Source organism: Phyllostomus hastatus, unplaced genomic scaffold, assembly GCF_019186645.2.
Source record: "Phyllostomus hastatus isolate PE091 unplaced genomic scaffold, TTU_PhHast_1.1 phas_contig_137, whole genome shotgun sequence".
Lineage (NCBI taxonomy): Eukaryota > Metazoa > Chordata > Mammalia > Chiroptera > Phyllostomidae > Phyllostomus > Phyllostomus hastatus.
Window position 1 is genome coordinate 153,038 of NW_025333583.1, and position 22,789 is coordinate 175,826.

Consider the following 22,789-nt stretch of genomic DNA (forward strand, 5'->3'; position numbering starts at 1 on the left):
TACATTTGAAATCATGGGAGATGACTGCTGGGTGGTTCCATGGATTGAGTGGACTCACTGTTAGATGGACATCACCTTACTTTCATAAATGTCTTCTAACAGGGGCCGTTATGATGTTTTGGGTTCCTAGATATCAACTGAGACACTCTATTAAAAACTCTTAATATTTCTGTGTATTTTCTTTATCATGCATTTGGCTATTTGAATAATTTGCCATAGGTCTCCTTGCTGGAGAACTCAAGGAAATTGTTACTGTGTACAATCTGCACACTCCTTTCTTGTAAGAACTGCCCTCATTTCCATCCACAGACTATGGGGCAAGTATTGGCCTAGTCCATGCCTAGGACTGGTTTGCTAAGACCACCGTGTTAAGGTGGGCTCCCTAAAAGCAAAGCCTGAGATAAAGTCTCTTGAATAAGTAATTTATTGTGAGAATTCTCTTGGGAGGAAGAGGGTAAGGGAAGCAGGATACCATGGAGGGGAAAGCTAAGTAAGGATGTGCTCACAGCGGGACAATAGCTCTAGCCTGAATCCCTGGGGGCATGGGAACACAATCACTGCACATAGTTGGTTCAACCTTGGGGATGGGGACCAACCCCCAGGTCAAATAAATGTAACTTTCAGGTGATTATGGCTTCATTTGCCCAAAGCAATACCCTGGGGAGAGGTGGCATGGCAGCCAACCCACATAGTTGCCAGGGCATAAGAAATCTGCCTGATGGTGAAAGACAAATACCGTATGATCTCACCTTTAATTGGAACCTAATCAACAAAAAGGAACAAGCAAGCAAAATATAACCAAACGCACTGAAATTGAGAACAGGCTGCCAGTGATCAGAAGGGACAGGGGAAGGGATAATGGGAGAAAAGGGTGAAGGTTTTACAGGAACAACTATAAAGGACACATGGACAATAACAAGGCAGGGTGGAACCAGGGGAAGGAGGTGGGGGGAGCTGGGGGTGGTGGAAAGGGGGTGAGGGCAAGGAAGAAAACTGTACTTGAACAACAATGGAAGAAAAAAAAGAAATCTGCCTGAAAGTAGGACTTTTCAAGATGCGAACAGCATCAACTACATCAGTGCACTGTTCTAATTTGTCTCCTGAATAGCAAACTGTTTTTTTGAAAGTCTTCTTAAAATCATCCTTAGTGAATTCTGCATCATTGCACTGGAAAAAAAAAACAAAGATAATAGCACTCATTATCAGTGTCCTTAGATACCTTGCAACTGACAATGATCGGGACTCTTAACCAGGTTAAGTCTAAAAACACATGCAGCTAAGAGTAACTTGTTTCCTAAGAGCGTGATTACTTCTAGCTGACTAGACAGAAATGGGAAATCATTACTACACTGGAGGACTCTTACTCATTAGGTTTGGGTTGTCTCTTTCAGTGAGAATTAGAAAAGTAATCTAAGATCTTAGTAACAATCAAATATCACAGATGTCTATGTACAACCAGTAACCTTCCTTTCACCTTGTCACTTCTATTCCCCTCTTGAGTCCCCTGTTAAGTATATAGTCCATTCACATGCAAAGGACTCTGCAGTTTGGGATCCCTGAGAGTTCTGAGTGAGTATATTTGGGGAGAGGCAAGAACAACAGAATGACTTTAGGGCAAAATTCTCTCCTTAGGTTTGGAGCAGAAGGAAGTGACTGTTCTCTGTGGGCATCTGTCACCATTTCAGAGGGGAATGAACCCTCAGGGGCTGGGGTTCTGGCTACAGAGAAACCTTCTGACTAACTGTTACTCTCCCTGGTGAGCATAAATCCTGAATTTTAAAACTTACTCACTTCCTAAACCCTTGCTTATATGGCCTTTCATACGATGAGAGAAACTCTAAAATTTCCCAGCACCAGGAAATGAAGGCAGAGTGACTTAATGGGAGGAAAATGAAATGGAAACAAGGGAGCCACTTACCCTGGGGATAGTAAAGAATTCATTCATGGCCAGCACAAAATATCCCACACAGGGCGTAGTCTCCCTTATTTAGTTTCTCCTTGATTTTCGTCCAACTTCCTAAGTTTCTTTAGGCATCGAGAAGCCTCTTCAACCTGGTGAGAAATATATCAATAAGAGAGTTACTGACATAGTGCAATGGCTGCCTATTGCACTGTGAAAGATTCCCATCAAATCCAGCAGAAATCCAAGGTGAAGATACAGGCAGCTCATGCTTTTCTCTCCCAGGGGACTTCAGATCACATATCGCACAAGTGCCCATGTCAAAAGTCAGGTAATATCATGGTGGCCTATATTGATGGTTTGCTGTTGTTACTCACATAATTTTCATGTGGAATATTTGGGAAAACTTTGCTCTCTAAAGGGCCATAGACATTTAAGAGGAGGAATGCACATTTCTGCAAAAGAAAAAAGGCAGTGAATTAAAAACAGCTTGGAGAGAATGAGCCCATAGGCATGTCCAGACACACGCATGCCTACCCCAGTCTTCTGGAAGTTTCCCCAAACTGGTATTGCTCTTGGACACTAACAGGTAATGGCTGAGTATTTTCCTGCAAACAGGTCTGGTGAGTTTGCAGCATGGTTGAGGTGCTATCAGAAAACTAGGTACCACTTGGCATCCACCCCCTCAACCTGTGATTGATGGACTTCTTACATGTGAGGAGAAAGGAGAATGCTTAGGGTTCAAATTCAACTTACCAGCTTCTCTTCAGGCCCCATAACCTTCACCAGGACTTCAGATTCCCTGTAATGTTGCTGTATTGGAGGGTTTCCTATTGTGCAGTATGTGCACTTCCAAGCATTCCTGAGATGTCAGATATAAATGAGCAAGGAAAGGACCAGAAACTGTCACTATCACTATGGCTACCACTGTTCTCCTTTCACGAATGGCCAGTAGGCAAACAAGAAGGATGGATACACTTCTCAGGCTCTCTACAATTTTTATGTGATGACCCTCCTCCCATAGAGGGTAGTCACAGGGGGTAAGTGGGTGGAGGGCAGTTTCAGGGTGAGTGGTGGGTTCTTCTTTCCCCATCTGAGCTGCTGAGAGCACCAGGAACACTACCCACCAGGCCAGAGTGTTTGAAACTGTGCCCTAACTCCTGGAGGCCTCAGGCCTCCATTAGCCTGTTGAGAACATGCACAATGAGGAAACCAGACCATGTATCCTTCCTTTTCTAAATAAACACAAAACACAAAGAGCTGGCATTTCCACTTCTATAAACAGGGGTCTGTGCTGGGAGAGTTCTGGAAAGGACAGTGACATTATGAAGGCAAAGGACCCAGCCATTGGCCTCAGCCTCCCAGAGGCTAGAGAATGTTTCCCTCCTGCTGCCAGCATCTTTCAACAGCTCCTGGGATCATACTGCTGACCCCTGTACCTCCAGCCCAGCTCTGTCCCCATCAGGACACAAGGAAGAATCCCGCAGGGGGGAGTGAGCATTGCAGGAAGAAGGGTCTATAAAATGAGAGAAGGGGTCTGCATCTCACAAACCTTCTAATCTCCACAGGTGGGAGGTGACAGCCCTCATGAAAGACTCTGGGACAAGTACCACAGCCAACGAGCTTTCCTCCATCCTGGCAGATCACACATGTGCCTGAGTTTTCCACCTAGAAGATAAAACAATGACCACATCCCCATGAGCTTCTGACAACCAGCACTGTGGGAATCTAGGACTCATGGCCTTTGTGCGAACCTTCAGGGACTCCTCTGTGTTTCACTGAGCTGTGAAGGAGAGCACAAAATGGGGGTTTCAGAAGAAAGATTCTTGTTCTGCTGTGAAGTTCAAGAGAAGCTTTTGTGACCAGACTGGAGAAGTTTTTTTTCTGTTAAACCAGAGATCCTAACACAGAACCACAGGCAACAAAACAAGAGGATGATTTCATAAGAATCTGAATCATCTCATTACCTTGCAGATAGAACAAGGTTCTGAAATAAAGTGTTAAGTCCATTTGCATACACCACAGTGACTAACATTACTGTTGGAAAAGGGGTATGTTGAGAAACTAGTAAGATGGGATAAACATTTGAGAAAGCACTGCATCCTGTATTCTTGGCTGTAGGCTTCCTTGAGTTGAATGGCCTGTTAGGGCTTCCTGGACTGTAGATTCACTGCCCAGAGGGACCCAGGGCCTGTGGCACTGCCTTTGGGTTGGAAAGACCATGACACAGATGGCCAGGTGGTACCTGGGAGGATGGAGGCCTTTGGCTCTAAAAGCCTGAGGAAGATGCCCCATGACTCAGCTTGGCATGTAAGGTGTGGAGGCTCCATCTCTCTGTGGCCAGGCAGTAACAATTGCATTGTTGCATAAACAATGTGAAGGTCTTCTTCCCCCCACTAAAGTACTCAACTAAAACTGTAGTGTTACCTGTCTCAATATAAATAACTACATTTCATTTTATTTGGAGAAGGTAAAATTTGACAGCATTTGCATCCAAGTCTTGTAGTACAACTCCTTCCCATTAAACCCAATTAAATTTATAGAGCAGATATGAAGATACACTGTATTATATACAAACACGTGTTTTCAAGACAAAGAACTGGCCTGTGGCTGAGCCCTTTGTTAATGAAGGAAGCACAGTGTAAGGACTAATATTAAAGCTCACTGTCAGGTGCTGCTGTGACATCTGGTAACACTGAGATGGTCTTAGAGGGCCGGTCTGCATGTGCCTCTACCCACCCTGCTGTCCTGGACAGGGTCCCACAGCTAAATAATGCTCCTTGTCAAGGGACTACCACTGACCTGCCCATGTTGGAATATCAGGTTTCAGTTCTCTGTCAGCCATGGAATTTTTCACATAGACCAGCCACAGCCTCCTATGGAAACATGGGATCCCCCTCACCCTCCCAGCCCCTGGTTGTCTACTCAGCTATGCAGGGAAACCTTAGTGAGGCCTGTGGGTCTGGCTCTGCCCTTCTTCCTTGGTCTGGGAGTAGACATGACTAATAACACCGGTCAACCCATCTGTGCAGTGACAGATGCCATTACTTCCCATCTCTCAAATGTCTGGTGGACATCCCACCCTCATCAATAGGATGAACAGGAGGTGATTACAACAAAAAAAACACTTTGTAGTACGCTTTTAAAACGAAAAGTCAGTAATTACATATGAGTGTGGATCAATCAGGAACGATATGAGCCCCTTTTGCTTTCTTGGTTCTGCCTTCTGAGAAATTCCAGGTAGTTTGAGAATCACTTGAGGGTTATTCTATCCCAGATGGAAACATCCTATCTATCCCATGGTCTATTGGAGAAATTCCTCCCCTCTTGTAACCATCTGAGGTGACACAAATGAGATTGGTTTGGGGACTGGCCCCTGCATTGATGAGTGCTGGGTGGAGGGAAGTGGGCTATTGAGGAGCAGGAGGAGGCAGGGATGACAACATCCACCCTTGTCTACTGTGACTCCTTCTGCTTTCTCCAAACACATGCATTCTGTGCCATCTTTCTCCTGGGATTACTCCCTCAGACTCACTGCTGTATCACTTTCCCTTCCATCCTTGTCCTCCTCCAACATTTACACAGAATCCCTCAGGTTCCCATCATTGGCCATTCAAATGGCCCCAGATGATCAAATCACTCTCAAAGCTGCAGTTCTATTGCTATGTCTCCAGCTCCCAGCTGTCCAGCCTGTCTCCTGCCTTTGTACACATCCCTGTGTTCACCCAGCATCTTCTCCTGGGCCCTTGGATCACACCCCAAACTCATGCAGTCAAAACTGAATGTATTCTCTTGTCCCCACATCCACTACCTGTTCTTTCTTGATGCTTCCATTTCATAAAACTACAACTTCCACAGAAAACCTGAGAATCCAACCTGGGTCTGTACACTTCTTCTTATTGCAAATAAAAACTATCCCCACTCTTTCTCACAGTAATTTTTAAGCTTCCAGTGTTGGTTCCATTGTCTCTGCAGGGACCATCACAAACAGGGATGCTGAGACCCTAATGAACCAAACAACCACAGTACACAAAGAACAGAAAGGTCCTTCTTGAAGCCAATGGGCAGAGTAAGAGTAATTTGGTACACAGCCATGTTATTTCTCTTAATGTAGGAAGTAATAAAGATAAAAAGCCACTAAGATGTATTTTGAATCTTGTTCAGGGATTTGGGATAAATAGTCTTCACTTGGGGGAATCAGGATTCTGGTCATTTCTTTTAATTTAAAATATATCCAAATATGAGAAAGTGCAAGAACCAAGGATGTTGGGAACTACCCTGCCTGGTTTCAGAAGCTGTAAGCTCCCCATGGCTAAGGCTGAGTGAGTGACCTTTCAGACCATAAGCCACTAAGGAGACAAAGCTTATCTCCCTGGGAGGAGCCCTGCTTCTGCTCCTTTTTCTTTACCCTGCCTGGCGCCCCAATGCTTGGTGGGTTAGGCAATGACAGGGTAAGATTTCCCAAGGGGGCAACGACCTAAGACAGGCACTATCATGGGGAGGACCCAGGGAAGGACTTGGGGGGCTATAGCAAAAGGGGGTGATGAACCCTCACCCCTCGGCTTTCACATAGCCTGAGTCCTCATTCTGTCTGTGAGAAGTACCCTAATCTCTTGGCTGCCTCACTTCCCCTGCCTGACTTAAGCCTGAAACAATGAGAGAGGGTGGTGCCACCCTGTGCTGGAAAGGGCAGGTGAACAAGCCTAAGAAAGAATACATAAAATCCAATGGGAGGGAACTGGGGAGGGTTCGGTGGGTGGGCTGGAATGGGAGTAAAAGGGAGAAAACTGTACTTGAACAATGATTAAAATTTTAAAAAAGAATACAAAAAATCCTGTGAAACCTGCTTTGCTAAGAATGTTCTCAAGTAAATGATACTTGTCTAGGCAGGAAATTATTTTGTTCCCCAAAGTTTTGTAGTCCTTTAGCTAACAGACCCTGACTCAGAATAAACCCTTGTAGTTCTTTGTATGCTATCTGTTGTTTGATCCTTACTGCCTGACAATGATTAATGAACCTTACCTGTATTCTTGTATAAATTGAACCCAATAAAATCTCGTCAAGGCAAGGGTTGGCACACTCTCCTCTTGAGAGAGTAGCCATCCCATCCCTTTTTCTCCACAGGACTCGGGAGTCCATGTGAATTTGTCTCGTATCTCATCCAAACACTGCAGACACTGTGAGCCGGTACATGCGTCACCAAGGGACATCTTGTCAAGAGCTTCCATTCCATGTTCTGGGAGAATCCTGAATCACATGCACAATGGAGACTGAGACTGCTCCAGCATGGAGGCCTGAGACAATTTCCTTCTCTTCACTGTAGGGACTCACAGTCCCTCTCACTCTCCAGAAAGTGGCAACCCTCTTCCCAGAAGGACAAGGAAATAACAAACATAACCAGTGCATAAGAATCTTGCATCCCCAATCTTTTAATCAAGACCAGACTCTTATCCCTTTGGCTCTTTGTTTCTCAGCCCATCTGCACACTTGAATTGTCAGAGGAAAGCATGTAAAGTAATAACGTCCTGGTTCCAATGTCTGAAATTCCGATCAATTGATCTGGGTGGGGCTTAGGCATTGGCACTCTCCTTAAATCATATAACGAGTAGCTTATGTATGAAAATCATCTGGAGACTGTTTAACAATTCTAATGTTTGAGTCATAATTCAGAACAGTTAAATCAACATTTTGTCTAGAGTGGGATTCAGGTAATGTCATTTTCCAAAGGTGACTCTAGTACAGCCTAAATTGAGATTTAGCCTGAGCCACTGTGGTTATTAATGCATGAGAATCTTATAAGTCAGTGTTGAATTGGCCTGTAATATCTATCCTGGGAAACATTATGTTTAACAGGAGTGATGCTACTCTTCCTGGAACAGTTGTTTTCTCCTCCCCACAGACCGTTGGTTACTGGCAGTATGACAGGACCCTCTGGGTCACCATCTCTTATTCAGGGTCCTTGGAACCATGCACATGTCCCAGAGAAAAAATCCACCACCACCTGCCGCTCTTTTAAGCCACCACCCTAATGATAAAATGAGTGCAAGGTCCTCCATACTCTAATTCTTCTTCCAGAAGGTCACACCCCTCTCCATTCATCCAAATTGCAAGATGGAACCTATCTGACTTTTCACAGGAAACCAACCACTGCACACTACACTTGCAGTGCTTTTGTACCTTCAGTAGAATGACATGGCCTCTTTTCCGTCAGGCAGCCTCAGCTTTTATCTCACCCAGGGCAGAGAGGTCACACACTAGTGTGATCCACTGTCAAGTGACCTGAGAAATGATCATGTCACTGCCTGTCTCTTGGGTACTCTAGAGTCCCTGATCCCCAGTACTTATTGTTACATACTAGATAATTGAAGTTGAAACAATCCTCAAGTGCAGGGATATTATTTCTATCTTCTTCATGGACATTGGGCATTTCTATGCACTTCAGTAACTGTATGTTGAAGGAATAAATAAATGAGTATGGTTTCACTTAGGAAAAGAGAACATTTGTTATCTTTTTAGTAAACATTAGCATATAATAAATGGTTGTTCTGGCTGATTATTTCAGATTACATGACAACACACAGCAGCTGTCACCAGAAAGTATAGGTAGCCCTCTGATGACAGGAAGCTGTCATGTGGTGCCAAGATTCACATTGAAATTTCCAGAAACCAGGGTCTCCACCAACAAGAGAAAATCTGGGAGATACAGAGGACCCACCAAGGTAGTAGTGTATCCTGAGATCTGCCAGTTTGAGTCACGTTGGTTCTTGATCAAAAGACAGAAAATATATGAAAAATTGAACCTGGTTGCTACAAAGTGTTGCACCCAGAGATAAGGATAGGACCTGTGTGTTGGAAGTTGCTAGCTCCTTCAGGTAATCCAGATAAAGTAACTCTATACCCATAGAGAATGGTAGAGACTTTACAATAGTCATTGACTAGACCCAACAGTAATTTCTCTTTACTAAACACAGTGGGTGAAATGTCCCAATGGCCAGGTGTTTGAAAGACCCAGAACATCAAATAATGTAAAGTCCTGGACCTCACATTCCCAGTGTTAGATGAAGTCCCAGAGGCCAGCTCTCTGTAAGTTAATGTAGAATTCTGTGAATGTCCTGGGTGGCCATTTCTACCTGAAGAGTGCAAGAAGGCACCTTGCCCCTTCCTCTCCTTCTCAAGTTCTCATTCATACCAGATGTTGTGAAAAGTACCACTTTGTCCTGAATCTACACTGCATATTACATATTTTTGTTGCCTCCACGGTCTTCTTCCACAGAGGGAGAAACCACCTTCACAGATGGAAAGGAAGCCTGCTCAGCCTCTGAGGTGGAGCCAAAGGGGGCATCAAAATAAACAATTTCCAGGTCAGCCCCTCACACAGGCTACATCCACCTCCCAAGAGCTCCCTCCCCAACAGCAACATCCTCATGAAAAATTTGCCAATAATTTCCACTTTAGAAAAGAATTATGTATGTCTATTTGTTCATTTTACTGAAGGATGGAAGAGTATGTAAGTAATCAGAGAAGAAATATGCTCTTAGTTTCCTGTGTCATGAAGTAGTATATGGTTTTGTATCTGTCCCAAGATAGACTATCTACTGGATGGGTTCATCTGGATGATGAGGAGCAAACTTTTTCTTCATTACATTTCATTAAAGTTAGGAAATAGTAACCTTTATCAAAAAAATCTGGGATGGACTTGAAGATGACCCTATGACCTTGTTAAGAAAGGTTTTTATGCATTCCATAATCATGTTTGCTTTTACAACTTTGACAACTTTACAACATCTACATGTATAGCTAAAACTCAGCTATATGAGATCTATTTTAGATGGCTCCTCATCATCCCCATCTGAAATGATTTACAACCCACAGATAACCTTGCATGCAACCTAATGTTCAAAGGAGCAACTCTGAAGGCACACGAAATATGTTCGTATGTATGTATGTATGTACATACATAAATAAATAAAGGCACAGGAGAGGAGAAAAAGAAATAATGTTAACTATGTACTGAGAAACCATAAAAATGATGCAGTACATATAAAATTAGTTATGTAATGAAAACTTGTATAAAGTAATAATTACCTTTTTTGTAATGGGAGGTGGATGGATAAATCCAAGCTGAAAGAAAAAAGATCCAAGTTGATGCTTAGCCTGTGTTTAAGTTTTGTGAGTCTGGCATTCCCACCTCCTTATAAATATTTCTGCACAAATGTCCAACTGTCATCTCAAAGTCCAGGTGTCTCATTGAGGAACCATCTCCCTCTCCTCACCTGTTCTTCTAGGTCCATCCACAGAACCCAGAAATACATCTTTGGAAACTTTTCCCTTGCTTTTGTGCATTTTAAAATAACTTTTCAGAGGTTTTCCTTCACAATCTCTTTGGCACCTCTCACCCCCTCTCCATTCCCACCAGTGCCACTCACACCTGCCTCCTCACACCAGGGCTATTCAACCAACACTTGGGTCCCACACCTACAGAATGTCAGACACCTGGACAATGTTGGGCACATAAAGGACAAACCCCAGAAGGGTCTAGAAAGACAAAAGGAATCCATGGAAAAATAAGAATAAGACAATGTGAGAAGGACCTTACTTGAGAGTTCAGGGGGCCCAGGGAAGGGGTGACCAGGCAGGTCAGCCAGGGAACATTCAGACAGGAGTGACATGGGAGCTGAGCCTTGAAGATTGACTATACATTTATTGGGCTGAAAGACAGTGAAGTCAGTTCAAGTCCCCATGTTGTTTGAGATACTGTTTTACAGATGTCATATCAAAACTCAGGACAATCCCTGGTTCTGCACTGTGTATGTTATGAGTTTAAACTTCTTAGCTTGACATTAAATCTCTCTGCCAACACCAACAATTGATGGATTTTGCTGTATCTCATATAATCTGTCTATATCAACTCAGATCATGTTAATTATGGTTCTGGTTTTACAACACTCTTTCTCTGGAGTGTGTTCTGCCTACTTCTTTGACTGTAGACAGTCCTCTTTCTTTCAGTGCCTAAAGTTATCTGCAAGCACCTGGGTCAGAATGACCTTTCCGTCCTCCAGGCCCCTTCATGCATACCAACAGAGCCCCTTTGACAAATGGATGGGTTCCCTTGTACTGAGGTATGAGTGTGGGGCACCTCTTCCTGTGAAAAAGATAAAGTCTGGGGCCCCAAGGCTGCATCCACAAGTCAACATATATTTGGTGAACAAGTGGTGACCTCCTCTTTGACCACAACAAAGAAAGTCACACCTTCTGTCCCCGTCACTGAAATACCTCTATCAGAAGTCTTAGGGGTTTTCCACCACAGGTCAGGTTGTTCCTCCAGTTATTTGCTGTTCCGTAGCCTCCTCTGATTTCAAACTCCCTGGGGGTGAACCAGTTTCCATCTTCAGTTCTTATGCACTTCCTTGTGGCTCCTGTAAGACCAGGATATATTGATCCTGACACCTCTTTGTCCTCAGTGCTCAGAGGTTGGCCTCCCACCATTTGGATCTGATGTCACCCATCTGGGTTCAAGATCAATAGCAGGAGCTTTTGATCTCCCCTTTCATGCTTCAGGATCCCTAAACACAGCCTGTAAATTGCCTCCAAGGAGACTTGTGGCTTTCAATTAAAATCTCAGTAGGGGCCCTGCAGCTCACAATGGCACTAAGGCAACATCCATGTCCTGTGTTACAACAAGTTTCTTTGACTTTACCATCATTATTGAGCAGATATGTTTCCATCTTTGAAATCATGGGTAGCTGATACTAAAATAATTGTGAAATATTAATCAGTAGAAAGTTTAACTGATATGTAAAAGATATTCACATACTTCATGACATTATCATTAGATAAAAGAAAATTAAACCACAATCAAATTCTACAGTCTAAGCACTAGGGTGGCCACTACAAAAAGACAGACAATAACAAGTGTTGGTGAGAATGCAAAGAAATTGGAACCCTCAGATTTTGTTAATGAGAATTAAACTGGTACAATACCTTTAAAAATTGTTTTTTTCTCAATAAGATAAACAGAGAATTACCATATAATTCTGCAATTCCACACCAGGGTATATACTAAAAAGAATTTTAAAAATATGTTCACAAAAAGCTTTATGTAAAACAGTATTATTCATGATAGCTAAAGAATGAGAAGACCCTAACTGAAGGCTAAATGCAATATTGCATATCCATATTATGGCTCACATAGGACAATAAAAAGAAAGAAGTATAATACATGGTACTGTGTGTATGAACCTTGAAACTTCATGCTAAGTGAAGGAACCAGTGACAGAAAGGCAGATGTTATGTGAGTCAATTGAGATAAAATGCTTAAATAGGTCCATTTATAGGTCAGAACACAGATTAATCAGTGCTTAGGGTGGGCGATGAGCCTGGGGTGGGAAAGGGCACTGACAGCTGAAAGGCATCGGGTTTCCTTTGGTGGGGACTAAAATGTTCTAAAATTAGATTGTGAAGATGGTTTTATAGTCTTGTGAATGAACAAAATTTAAAAAAAAAACAGTAAAATCTATACTCTAAATGGTGAATTATACATGTGTGAGTTATATCGCAGGGAAGCTGTTTCAAAAGTGTTATGATACAAACATTTATTTATATTAGTGTTCTCATACCCATATTAAAAATAATCTGATATGAAGTTCATCATATATACAATTAGTAAAAACTTTTATAATGTTAAAATCACAAAACACTTTACATTCATCTGTAAACAAAATCTCAAAGTCACAGCAGGAGGCAGGCTTGTAATTATTTTCCATTTCTTAGATGGGAAGTTTCAGGCTCCAGAAGGTCCCAGTCTTCACACTGTCACTCTCAGCAGAGCTGAGGCTGGGATCAGGTCTTCTGACTCTAAACTCTGTGGTCTCCTCACTGCATCTAACACCCTGTCCTGGTGGTGATTATCCAGGTGGGATACAGGACATGAACACAGAGACTGAGGACCTCTTCCCTCTTACATCTGACTCAAAGTAAAATGTGCAATATTTTCCACCCAGAGACTGACATTCCTTCACTTGTCTTTGGGCATCCTCACGGGCACTTCCACGTGGGGGTGAGCACTTGATATGCAGCACTGCTTAAAGTGCAAAAACATCATCTTAGGGACCGTTTCCTTCTTCTTTCAAGCCACAGTGAGGCCTCAATTCCTTGAATGACAGGAAATTCACGTGGGTAATTATATTACTGCATGTGATTCCTTCACAGAGGGCCTGCAAATTAAAATAAACCCTGAAACCTACCTCGTTCCAATTTCCTCTTAATTAACAGCCCCATGTTCTCTTTACAAGTCACAGGAAGTATTTCAGCTTGAAAATCCACAGGCACACCTGGCTGCTCTCCTGTCCCTGAAAGAGAAGATACTTCATTCTGTCTCATTTTACAATTGCACATGGAAAACTTCCTGTCATGTAGTTGTTGTTTCTATAAAGTCATAGAGATAGTTGGGGAACTTTATTCCACAAATCTGCAGTTTCAGAGTCTTTCTTTCAGTGACATTTCTTTCATTGACATTGTGGTTTCAGATACACAACCACAGAATGTCAACTTTGATTTCACCTCTCAGAACCCCCACAATCAGAATGTTTTAGCAGAGACAGCAGGAGTCAGTGCAACTGTCTTAGCTCCCCATGCAGTCAGCCCCCTGATACTTATGTGACAGTGGTACGTACAGCTGCTGTCCTGGTAGAAGGGAGCTCTGCAGCTTGGCGACTTCCCTGCACATAGGTCACTGGAGACCAAGTCCAAGACTGTACCTGTCTCTTCCTGTGTGAGCTCTGACTCTGGAGCAGAGGGGACAGTGATGGTGTGACCTAATGGAGATGGTGTCTACCTGCTGTTTGTGTTCACTGCTTTGCCTCATTTCTCCCCCAAATCAGCTTTCTCCAAAGCTGAAAGGGGAACCCAAGGAACTCTAGACAACTGCAAATTGCATGGCTAACTGGACCATTCACCACCTGACAATGTTGTGCCCTTTGTTAAAAGCCACAATCAATGCTCTGATCATCTAACTTTGTGATCTCCTCTCCTCCTGTCCACACACTTCTCTCTTAGGGCTCTTTGGTCACCAAAGGCAGCTGTCCCTAAAGAAGGCAGAAAGGGAACAGCTCCTTCCTTCATTGTGATCAGGACAAATGTGGTGGGCAATCAATGGGGTTACAGAGACCAATTCTGAAAATTCTAGATTGTGTTCTGAACCTTCCTGGGAATGATGCCTTGTTCTTTCCCCAATCAGCCTGTGGAGCACCTTCTTTGGTGTCCCTTGAGGATTCTGACTTAATTTTTGTTATATTTTTGAAAATCCCTGTTCCCTGCTTGCATGTGATCCTTCTGAATGGAAAGTCAAAGTGACAACAGGAGATTACTGGAAAGGAAGACAAAGTTAGAGACAGTGGAATAGTACATACAGGTTTCATGTCAGTGAAGGAAGAGCACAGACCCAGGCACCTGAGGACAAAACACCTGGGAGGTAGAGGACGTGGAGAGGCATTAATGATATTTGTCTTCTGGATCTGCCCTGAGTCCTCATTCCAGAAGGAAACCACCAGGTCCAGCTCTTTCACCATATGGTTGCTGAGTCTGCCACTCAGCATCAGATATGAAGAGTCCAGGGCTGCTGCTAACACCTGTCATCCCAAGTATAATGACTCTGGACAATGACCCCACACTGATTCTTAGTCATTCTCCAGAATGTTATCAGAGAACAAATGGTATCTGGCTGGTGTCAGGGACATAGGGGACAGATTGGATACACTTTCCTTAGGCTGTGTCCTTCCCCTCATCCTGCCCCTTCAAGGGCTAGAAACGATGAACAGAAGCAAAACCTGTAAGACCTATAGCTGAGAAACGGGCCAGGCTGGAGGCCATGTCCATCTTCTCTCTGACTGATGTACATACATCTCCTCATAGACCTCCACAGTGGCGAATACATTTTGCTCAGGGCACCACGTTCACATGCCTCTCTGATACAAACACAGTGACTTGCACCATAGGAGTGATCACAGGAGCCTAAAACAATTATGGTTTAGATTTGTTGAATGGTGCAGGAACCAAATCAACTGGATTGGATCTCAGCCTCCTTTGGTGATATTAATCAGATTGACTAGTGAAGTAGTATCCTCTTGGGGACACTGCCAGGTTCCACTATGTGTGGTGAGCTTGTTGGGAGGCAATTTTCTGAGGCATTTCCATGTACCTCATGGTATCTTTTCAAGGATTTTTGAATGACAAAGAGCCTTGGAAATTAGAGTCAATGTAGTGAACATTGTAAAAAATAAACAATTGCTGATTTAACAGATATAAACTAATCATATAAAGACAAAATATTCTTTTTTGTTGTTATTCTTTTTTGACTGTATGGAAGTTGGTAGATTTCTGTTGTGGCTGTAATAGATTCACATAAACTTTGCAGCTTAAAGCAAGTCAAATTTTTACCTTATACTTCTAAAGGTCAGAAATCTGATGCAAGTCTCACTGGCCTGAAGTAAAACTGCCCTCAGGGCCTTGTTCTTTTCTGAAAGCTGTAAGAAGGAGTTTATTTTTATGCTTTTCCAGCTGTAAGGGCTGCCCACATTTCTTGAGTCACTGCTTTCTGCTCTCGTCTCCAGTGACAGCCAGGTCCTACATTTCCGATCGTTCTTCCACAGGCATAAAACACTCTGCACAGCTGGAAAGTTACTGATTTTTAAGGACCTATCTAATTTGATTAGGCCCACCCAGATTATCCAAGATAATCTCCCCATCTCAAGACCATTAAGTTAATCACATTTTCAAACTCTCTGGTTGTAGAGAAACAAAGTATGGGTTCCATGGATTACACATAAACAGCCCTGTTTCTGTTGGTATAAAATTCTCAAGAACCAAATAGGTCTCCCATGTATGTCATGGGGATTTGCTGTGTTAGACAAAAGATTCCTCCACGGATCTTCCCTACATAATCACATACCTATTTCTGGCTTCTGCTGAGATAGCTGAGGGGATCTATGAGTCACACACAAAATCTCATCAAAGAACCTTCCTGCCCCTGAATACTCGGATCTTTCAATACTTCTGGGGCTCTAACAAAACATCATTGAACCACACTCTCAGTCATTCTGTAGAGTACACCTGCTTGATGGTGAATATTAATTTTAGCATCTTTTTCAACCCAAGTAAGCTGAGAATAACCCAAATCATCAAGTCCTGATGCCTTTTGGTTGAGCAGTTCTCCCCTCAGTTTATCCCATTTTCTTCTCACATTTTACTGTAAGCAGCAACAACAAAAAGACAGCTGCATCTTCTTCACCTAGAGATCACCTTAGTGTATATCCAGAAAGTTCTCCTTCCCACATATCTGCAGGAAAGGATTTTGGCTAACCTTTCTGTCTGTATATCATGAAGGATCCTCTTTCTCCAGTTTCCAAAAACATATTCCTATTTTCCTTCTGAGCCCTCGGCAGTCACACCATTAACCTGCATAGTCCTACACGTTTGTGCTGTTCAGGCTGATTTATGTATTCTCTGAGACAGCACAGGTTTTCTTTCCCACAGCCTTCCCTCCTCCTGAGTCCTCCGTAGGTCTTCAGCATCCACATTTCCACTCACAAACTGCTCAGTCTAGGCTTTTTCTATCATCCTACTTAAAATACTCCAGTGGCTCTGGCCACCACCCAAAGCCACTGCCACATTTTTAGGACTGTTTCACAGCTGTATCCCACTATTAAGAACCAAATGTATCCATGTGTATTATTTACATATGGATGCCTTAACAATTTACTACAAATAGTATCTTACAACAACAGAAATTTATTATCTAATTAGTATCATTTAATATTCTGACATGGCCCAACCGGGTGTGGGGTAACACAGAACATGGTCCCTCCACAACCTCAAAGAACAGATAGCTGCCTGGCCAGCAGCCACAAGGAACAAGAAAATGAAAACTCCGTATCTGGATGCCCCAGCCCTCTCAAGGCTCCTGTGTTAATCGTAACAAGGTAGAGCTTTCATTGCCATTACCACGTCACCAACCCTATGAGAAATGCCAAAGCCTGAGGCTGGGTGCAGCCTCTGTTGCCCTATCCACCACCATCAGTGCACTCCCCTGTAATGTGAGTAACAAATGGCATGTTCTCATGTGCTGGTCTCCAGGTGGTTCTTCCCCGAATATCACCAATACAAGTGCAGCTCCCCTGCTTGCAGCTCCTAAATTATACAAGGCTAAAATCAAGTTTTTAGCAGAACTTCATTGCTTTCTGGAGGCTGTAGGGCATAATCTGCTTCCTTGATTTTTCCTGCTTCTTAAGGTCACCCACATTCCCTAGTCTCCCGTGCATCTGAAGAGCCAGTGATATTGTACCTCTCTGATTGTTCCTCCAGAGTCACTTCTTCCTCTCTCCACAGCCAAGAAAGCTTCTCTACTTTTTAAGGGCTATCGAGTATATTTGGGCCACCCAGATAATCCAGGAAAATCTGCCCCATCTCAAAGTCCCTAGTTTAATTACACCTATAAAGTCTACTTGCCATGTAAAACAAGAGATTACAGGTTCCAGGGATTACAACATGGACACCTTTGAGAAGCCATCTCTTCAAAGATGTATTGTATCTACTACAATATTGTAAATAATAATGATGATGAAATTCTGGTATTTAAAAACTCATTTCTCATATTAAAAACAAGTAAAATCCACAGTGAAGATGGAGGCATAGGTGGACATACTTTGCCTCTTCCCACAACCAAAGAAGAAATTACAACTAGACCTCAAAACAAAACGCATGCAGAACCATCAGAAAATGGAGCTCGATGGAAGTCCAACAACCAAGGATTTAAAGAAGCCTCGTTCATTCAGACAGGTAGGAGGGGCGAAGACGTGGAGACAGGAGGAGAGGGGGTGAAACAGTCAGTCCCACATTCATTTGCAGTGAATAAAAATTGGGAGGGATACCTTGGGAGTGAGGGACCCCAACTCCAGACCAGACCACACAACCCAGGGTTCCAACACCAGGAAGTTAGATCCCCAGAACTTCTGGCTAAGAAAACCACTGGGGGTTGGGGAAGCAGAAGAAACTGCAGATTTGCAGGAAGATCTGCTTAAAGGGCCTGCATGGACTTGGAACATTCGCATACTCACCCACTCCAGGATTCACCACCAGGGCAACAGCTGGAAGGGTGTCAGTTACATGCAGGGAGTGGGTGAAGTGACTAGAAATGGGGCGAGTGCCAGGCAAACCTCCAGAAACGAGGCAACAACATTGTCCCCTCTCTCAGCCCTCCCCACACACAGAGCCACAAAGCAGTGAAATGAGTGGCCCCACCCTGGTGACTACCTAAGGCTCCACCCCACACAACTTACAGGTGCCTTTTGGACAGCAGGCCACAGTACTAAGGCTGGGAGTCAAAGCAGCTCTACCTAATACACAGAAACAAACACAGGGAGGCAGCCAAAATGAGGAGACCAAGAAATATGTCCCAAGTGAAAGAACAGAACAAAACTCCAGAAAAAGAACTAAACAAAAATGAAGATAACCAACCCACAAGATGCAGAGTTTAAAACACCGGTGATCAGAATGCTCAAAGAACTCATTGAGTATGGCAACAATATAAAAAGGAAGAAAGAAATCTTACAGTAAGTGAAATAAAGAAAAATCTACAGGGAACCAACAGTAGAGGGGAGGAAGCTAGGATTCAAATCAACAATTCGAACATAAGGAAGAAATAGGCATTCAACCAGAACACCAAGAAGAAAAAAGAATTCAAAAAAACAAGGATAGTATAAGGAGCCTCTAGCACATCTGTAAACACACCAACATCCAAATCATAGGGATGTCATAAGGAGGAGAGGAAGAGAAAGAAATGTGAAATATATTTGAAAAAATAATGAAAGACAACTTCCTTAATTTGGTGAAGGAAACAGACATACAAGTCCAGGAAGCACAGAGAGTCTCTAACAAATTGTACCCAAAGAGGGCCACACCAAGACACATCCTCATTAAAATGTCAAAAGTTAAAAAAGGGAGAGAGAATCTTAAAGAAAAATGAAGACAGTTACCTGCAAAGGAGTTCCCATAAGACTATCAGCTGATTTCTCAAAAGAAACTTTGCAGACTAAAAGGGACTGGCAAGAAGTATTCAAAGTGGTGAGAAGCAAGGACCTACCACTTGATTACTCTATCCAGAAAAACTATCATTTAGAATGGAAGGACAGATAAAGTGCTTCCCAGACAAGGTAAAGCTAAAGGAGTTCACCATCACCAAGCCATTATTACATGAAATATTAAAGGGACTTATCTAAAAAAGAAGAATATCAAAACTATGAACATTAAAAGACAACAAATTCACAATTATCAACAACTGAATCTAAAAAAAAAAAAAAAAAGCTAAGTGAACAACCAGAACAGGATCAAAATCATAGATAGGGAGATCATTTGGAGGGTTATCAGCTTGGAGAGAGAAAGGGGAGAATGGGGGGAAAGGTTAACAAACACAATTAGTAGATAAAAAATAGACAGGTGGATTTTTTGAGTAGTATAGGAAATGGGGAAGCCAAAGAATTTATATGCATGATCCTTGGATGTGAGCTAATTGGGGGACTCCTGGAGGGAAGGGGGGTGCCAGGTGGAAGGGGGAAAAAATTGAAATTGTAATAAAATTATCAATAAAATACACTTTAAAAATTCTTAAAAGTCACATCGGTAACCCAGTATCTCCCAAGTTTGTTTCTCAAAACTTTAGCTCCTTTAACTCTACAAAATAGTCATTGTCATTGTTTTGTAGTCACTATTCCTTTAATAAAATACATTTATAACTCCTGACTGCTGTGGCTCTCTGGGTCAGGCACCATCCCACTGACCAAAAGGTCGCTGGTGTGATGCCCAGTCAGGGCCATGTTTGGGTTGCAGGCCAGGTCTATGGTTGGGGACGAGCAAGAGGCAACTTATTCTCTCATGCATCAATGTTTCTCTCCCTTTTTCTCCCACCCTTCCCCTCTCTGAAAAATAAATAAATATATAAATAAAAATCTTTTAAAAAATTAAAAATAAATAAAAATAACAAAAAGTACAATCTTGTCCACTCTTACATGTTTTTTTCTTGGCTTCTTGTGGAGTAGACGTTTCTCTAAGATCCACAGTACCTAGAAAATAACAGGTGGTGGTGAGAATAGTGAAATGAAAAAATAAAGGTGCAGATCTTTGGATGATTCACACTGTAGAAGGCTTGAGTTTACATGGTGTTTGATTTATTGTTTCTCTCTTCCTTCTAAAGGATCCTAAAAACCTACTGAATTGAGAAGTAAGAGTCCAGGGCATTAAAAAAACACCTTAAATATCTTCATATTTCATATTATAAAGGGATAAGAATAGATATCCTGTCCTGCCTCAGTTTAAGGTTTTTGTTAGATGTCAGAGCATCCTCAGTTGGGTGTTCAAAGAGCAGTGGAGTTACACTAATTGCTTTCCATATCAACAGTCTTTGGAAGCAAAAGAAAACACAGCTGTTAACGTATATGAGTTGTGATTCTTCTAACTCTGTACATTGAAGAAAGATTTAGAACAAAAGGCATGATGATGATCATTTCTGCCTCTTCTCATCTTAAGGAAAGATATCACCACTGAATGAAGCAAACCACAATCTTTAGCCCATATGCAGAACCAAAGAAGTTTTGAAAACCAACATTTTTTCATTGGTTTGCAGCTAACTGATTTGGAAGGGAATCTGGACTTAGCTGCCATGAGTGCATGTAAAATTTTTATTTATCACACTTGATGTGAATTCACACAATTTCCAGAAGCATTAATATTTGAGAATGAGATTCTGCTCTAGACCCCTTTGTGGCCTTTTATAACAAACAGAATATAAAACATAGTGTCATTCTTTTCTTCTCATTTAAACTTTATTTTATTATTTTATTACTTTACTTTATTTATTTTATGTTATTTCATTTCTTTTCATTTTATTTTATTTTATTTTATTTTACTGTTGCTCAAGTACAGTTGCCTGCATTTTCCCCTCACCACTCCCCCAAACCCCAGTCAGGGGAGGGAGGTGGGGATGGCATAGTGTCTTTCTGAAACAATAAAACATTATTATTATTTTACATGTGGCTTCAGAAGTTTTGAATAGAGGATTTTGGATGTTTGCTAGGAGTCCAGGCTATTATTTCAGCCTCTTCTGGTAACTCTTCATGTGATGGGTAAAGATCCTGAAAAACGTGTAGATACAGAGAGCAAACTGATAGCTGCCCAACTGTGGGGGAAAAACAGTTATCTCTGGCCTCACTTTCCGGTCGTTGTAAACATAAACTGATACTGCAGTTTGCAAAGGCATGTTCCAATGTCACTATATAGGACAATGTTGTGGTGGGGGTCATCTGTCAAAATCTATAAATGGAATTTGATAGTAATGATGGGGCTCAGCCAGTGAAACAACAGTTTATAATGCCTCTTGCTCACTCCTATTTTCAAATTAATTAGATGAAATTAAATGATCAAAGTGGTTCCCTAGAAGTAATCGAATCTATATATATGGAAAATATCAGCATAAGATTCATCAGGAATACAAAGTTCCACATTTAGAGTCGGGATTTTTGTTTTCCAGGAATACAATCCTAAAATTCTTCTTTAGTGCAATTCAGATTCATGAACAGGTGGCTTCTTGGGTCTCTCCTCCTTTGCTTGATTCTAAGGAGTCAGGTTATTGATCACTGCATGTAAGCACAGGGTTCTTCAGGTGTTTCAGTGTATGCCCAAGAAACCGACTCAGTAGGAAATTCCTTGATAAAACCTGCAAACATCTTGAAAACCCATGTATATCATGGCCTGTACATAGGCCACCTAGACTGCCTTGTAAGTCACCTTCTTTGCAGGTTAGTGATGTGCCATTTACTGTCCCCAGAGCAGAGACCAGTCCCTGGCAAGGGGCCCCTCTGCTCTGTTTGGGCCTTACCTACCTACACTTGTCTCTCTTTCCTGTCTTACCCCTTCTATTGTCATTTCACACTTCCTTCATCTGCTGTTTCTTTGTGGGCAGACCTTGGAAATCCCCTCCTCCTGCCCCCTGCTGTGCCTTGAAATCATCTTCTCTTGTGTCTGAGCCATAGATCTATTTTGAAATCACTTTTAGAGTAGTTTGCCTACATTGAGACAGAAGTCAGACTGTGCACTCTCTAAAAACAGCAGCAAACTTTCATTTTACATGGATAGACATAGTGAGCTATTAGAACAAACGTATTACTTACAATATTGCTCTTTTGTAACATCAAGATCATGTCACATTTTTATTTGTTTGTAGGTCTTTTCCTAGAATGTTTTCCTAAATAGGCATGTTTCCAATATCTGCTGAGAAAGTAGAAAGGGACACCAACCACCAGTCTGTGCACCAAAGAGCTAGAGAGTGTATCATCACTCTTGCTGCCCAAGGTTTAGGAGACAACATTTTGGTAACCATGTCAAACTGCAGCTTTACCAAGGAAATGATGCAGAATCAAGAAAGCTATTATCTCCAGGAGACTTTCTGGAAGACCTGGAAACATTTCTGTGATTGTGTTTCCTCATCTAGAAACCAGAGTAACACTGTCCATCCTGCTTACCCCTCAGAGTTGCTGTGAAGGAAAAAGTAAGACACTTTTGCAAAGGTCCTTTGAAAAGTCACTATAACACTTGCTGAAAAACCCTGTAGAAATAATACTTTGGGTTTCAAAATACCTTCTCCATTTCTGCTAACACTAGCTAGCTGGAGGAACTGACCCTTGATACTATTCAAGGTTTGTGATCAGATGACAATGTGACCTTCCAACAAAGAAATATTTAGCTTTCCTTTCTCTATAGAAATCACTGTGTAAATCCAACACTTTATAGTCATAGAATTAGTTTTCAAACAAATTTATTACTTTGCTAGCCTATTTCTACTATAAA

General features: G+C 42.1%; 1 protein-coding gene across 1 annotated transcript in view; it reads right to left on the reverse strand.

The window, feature by feature from the left end:
- Window positions 1-2,007: 2,007 nt before the first annotated feature.
- Window positions 2,008-22,789, reverse strand: part of LOC123827770 (nuclear body protein SP140-like protein) — a gene marked incomplete at its 3' end in the record, with an annotated part of 58,864 nt that continues 38,082 nt past the window's right edge. The window contains exons 18-25 of the mRNA XM_045852216.1: window positions 19,957-20,010; window positions 13,144-13,248; window positions 11,174-11,316; window positions 9,986-10,021; window positions 3,453-3,568; window positions 2,657-2,762; window positions 2,278-2,355; window positions 2,008-2,052 (exon numbers count right to left, since the gene is read on the reverse strand). Of these exons, the coding sequence (XP_045708172.1) occupies window positions 2,008-2,052; window positions 2,278-2,355; window positions 2,657-2,762; window positions 3,453-3,568; window positions 9,986-10,021; window positions 11,174-11,316; window positions 13,144-13,248; window positions 19,957-20,010 (683 nt within the window). The remainder of the gene's footprint in view (window positions 2,053-2,277; window positions 2,356-2,656; window positions 2,763-3,452; window positions 3,569-9,985; window positions 10,022-11,173; window positions 11,317-13,143; window positions 13,249-19,956; window positions 20,011-22,789) is intronic.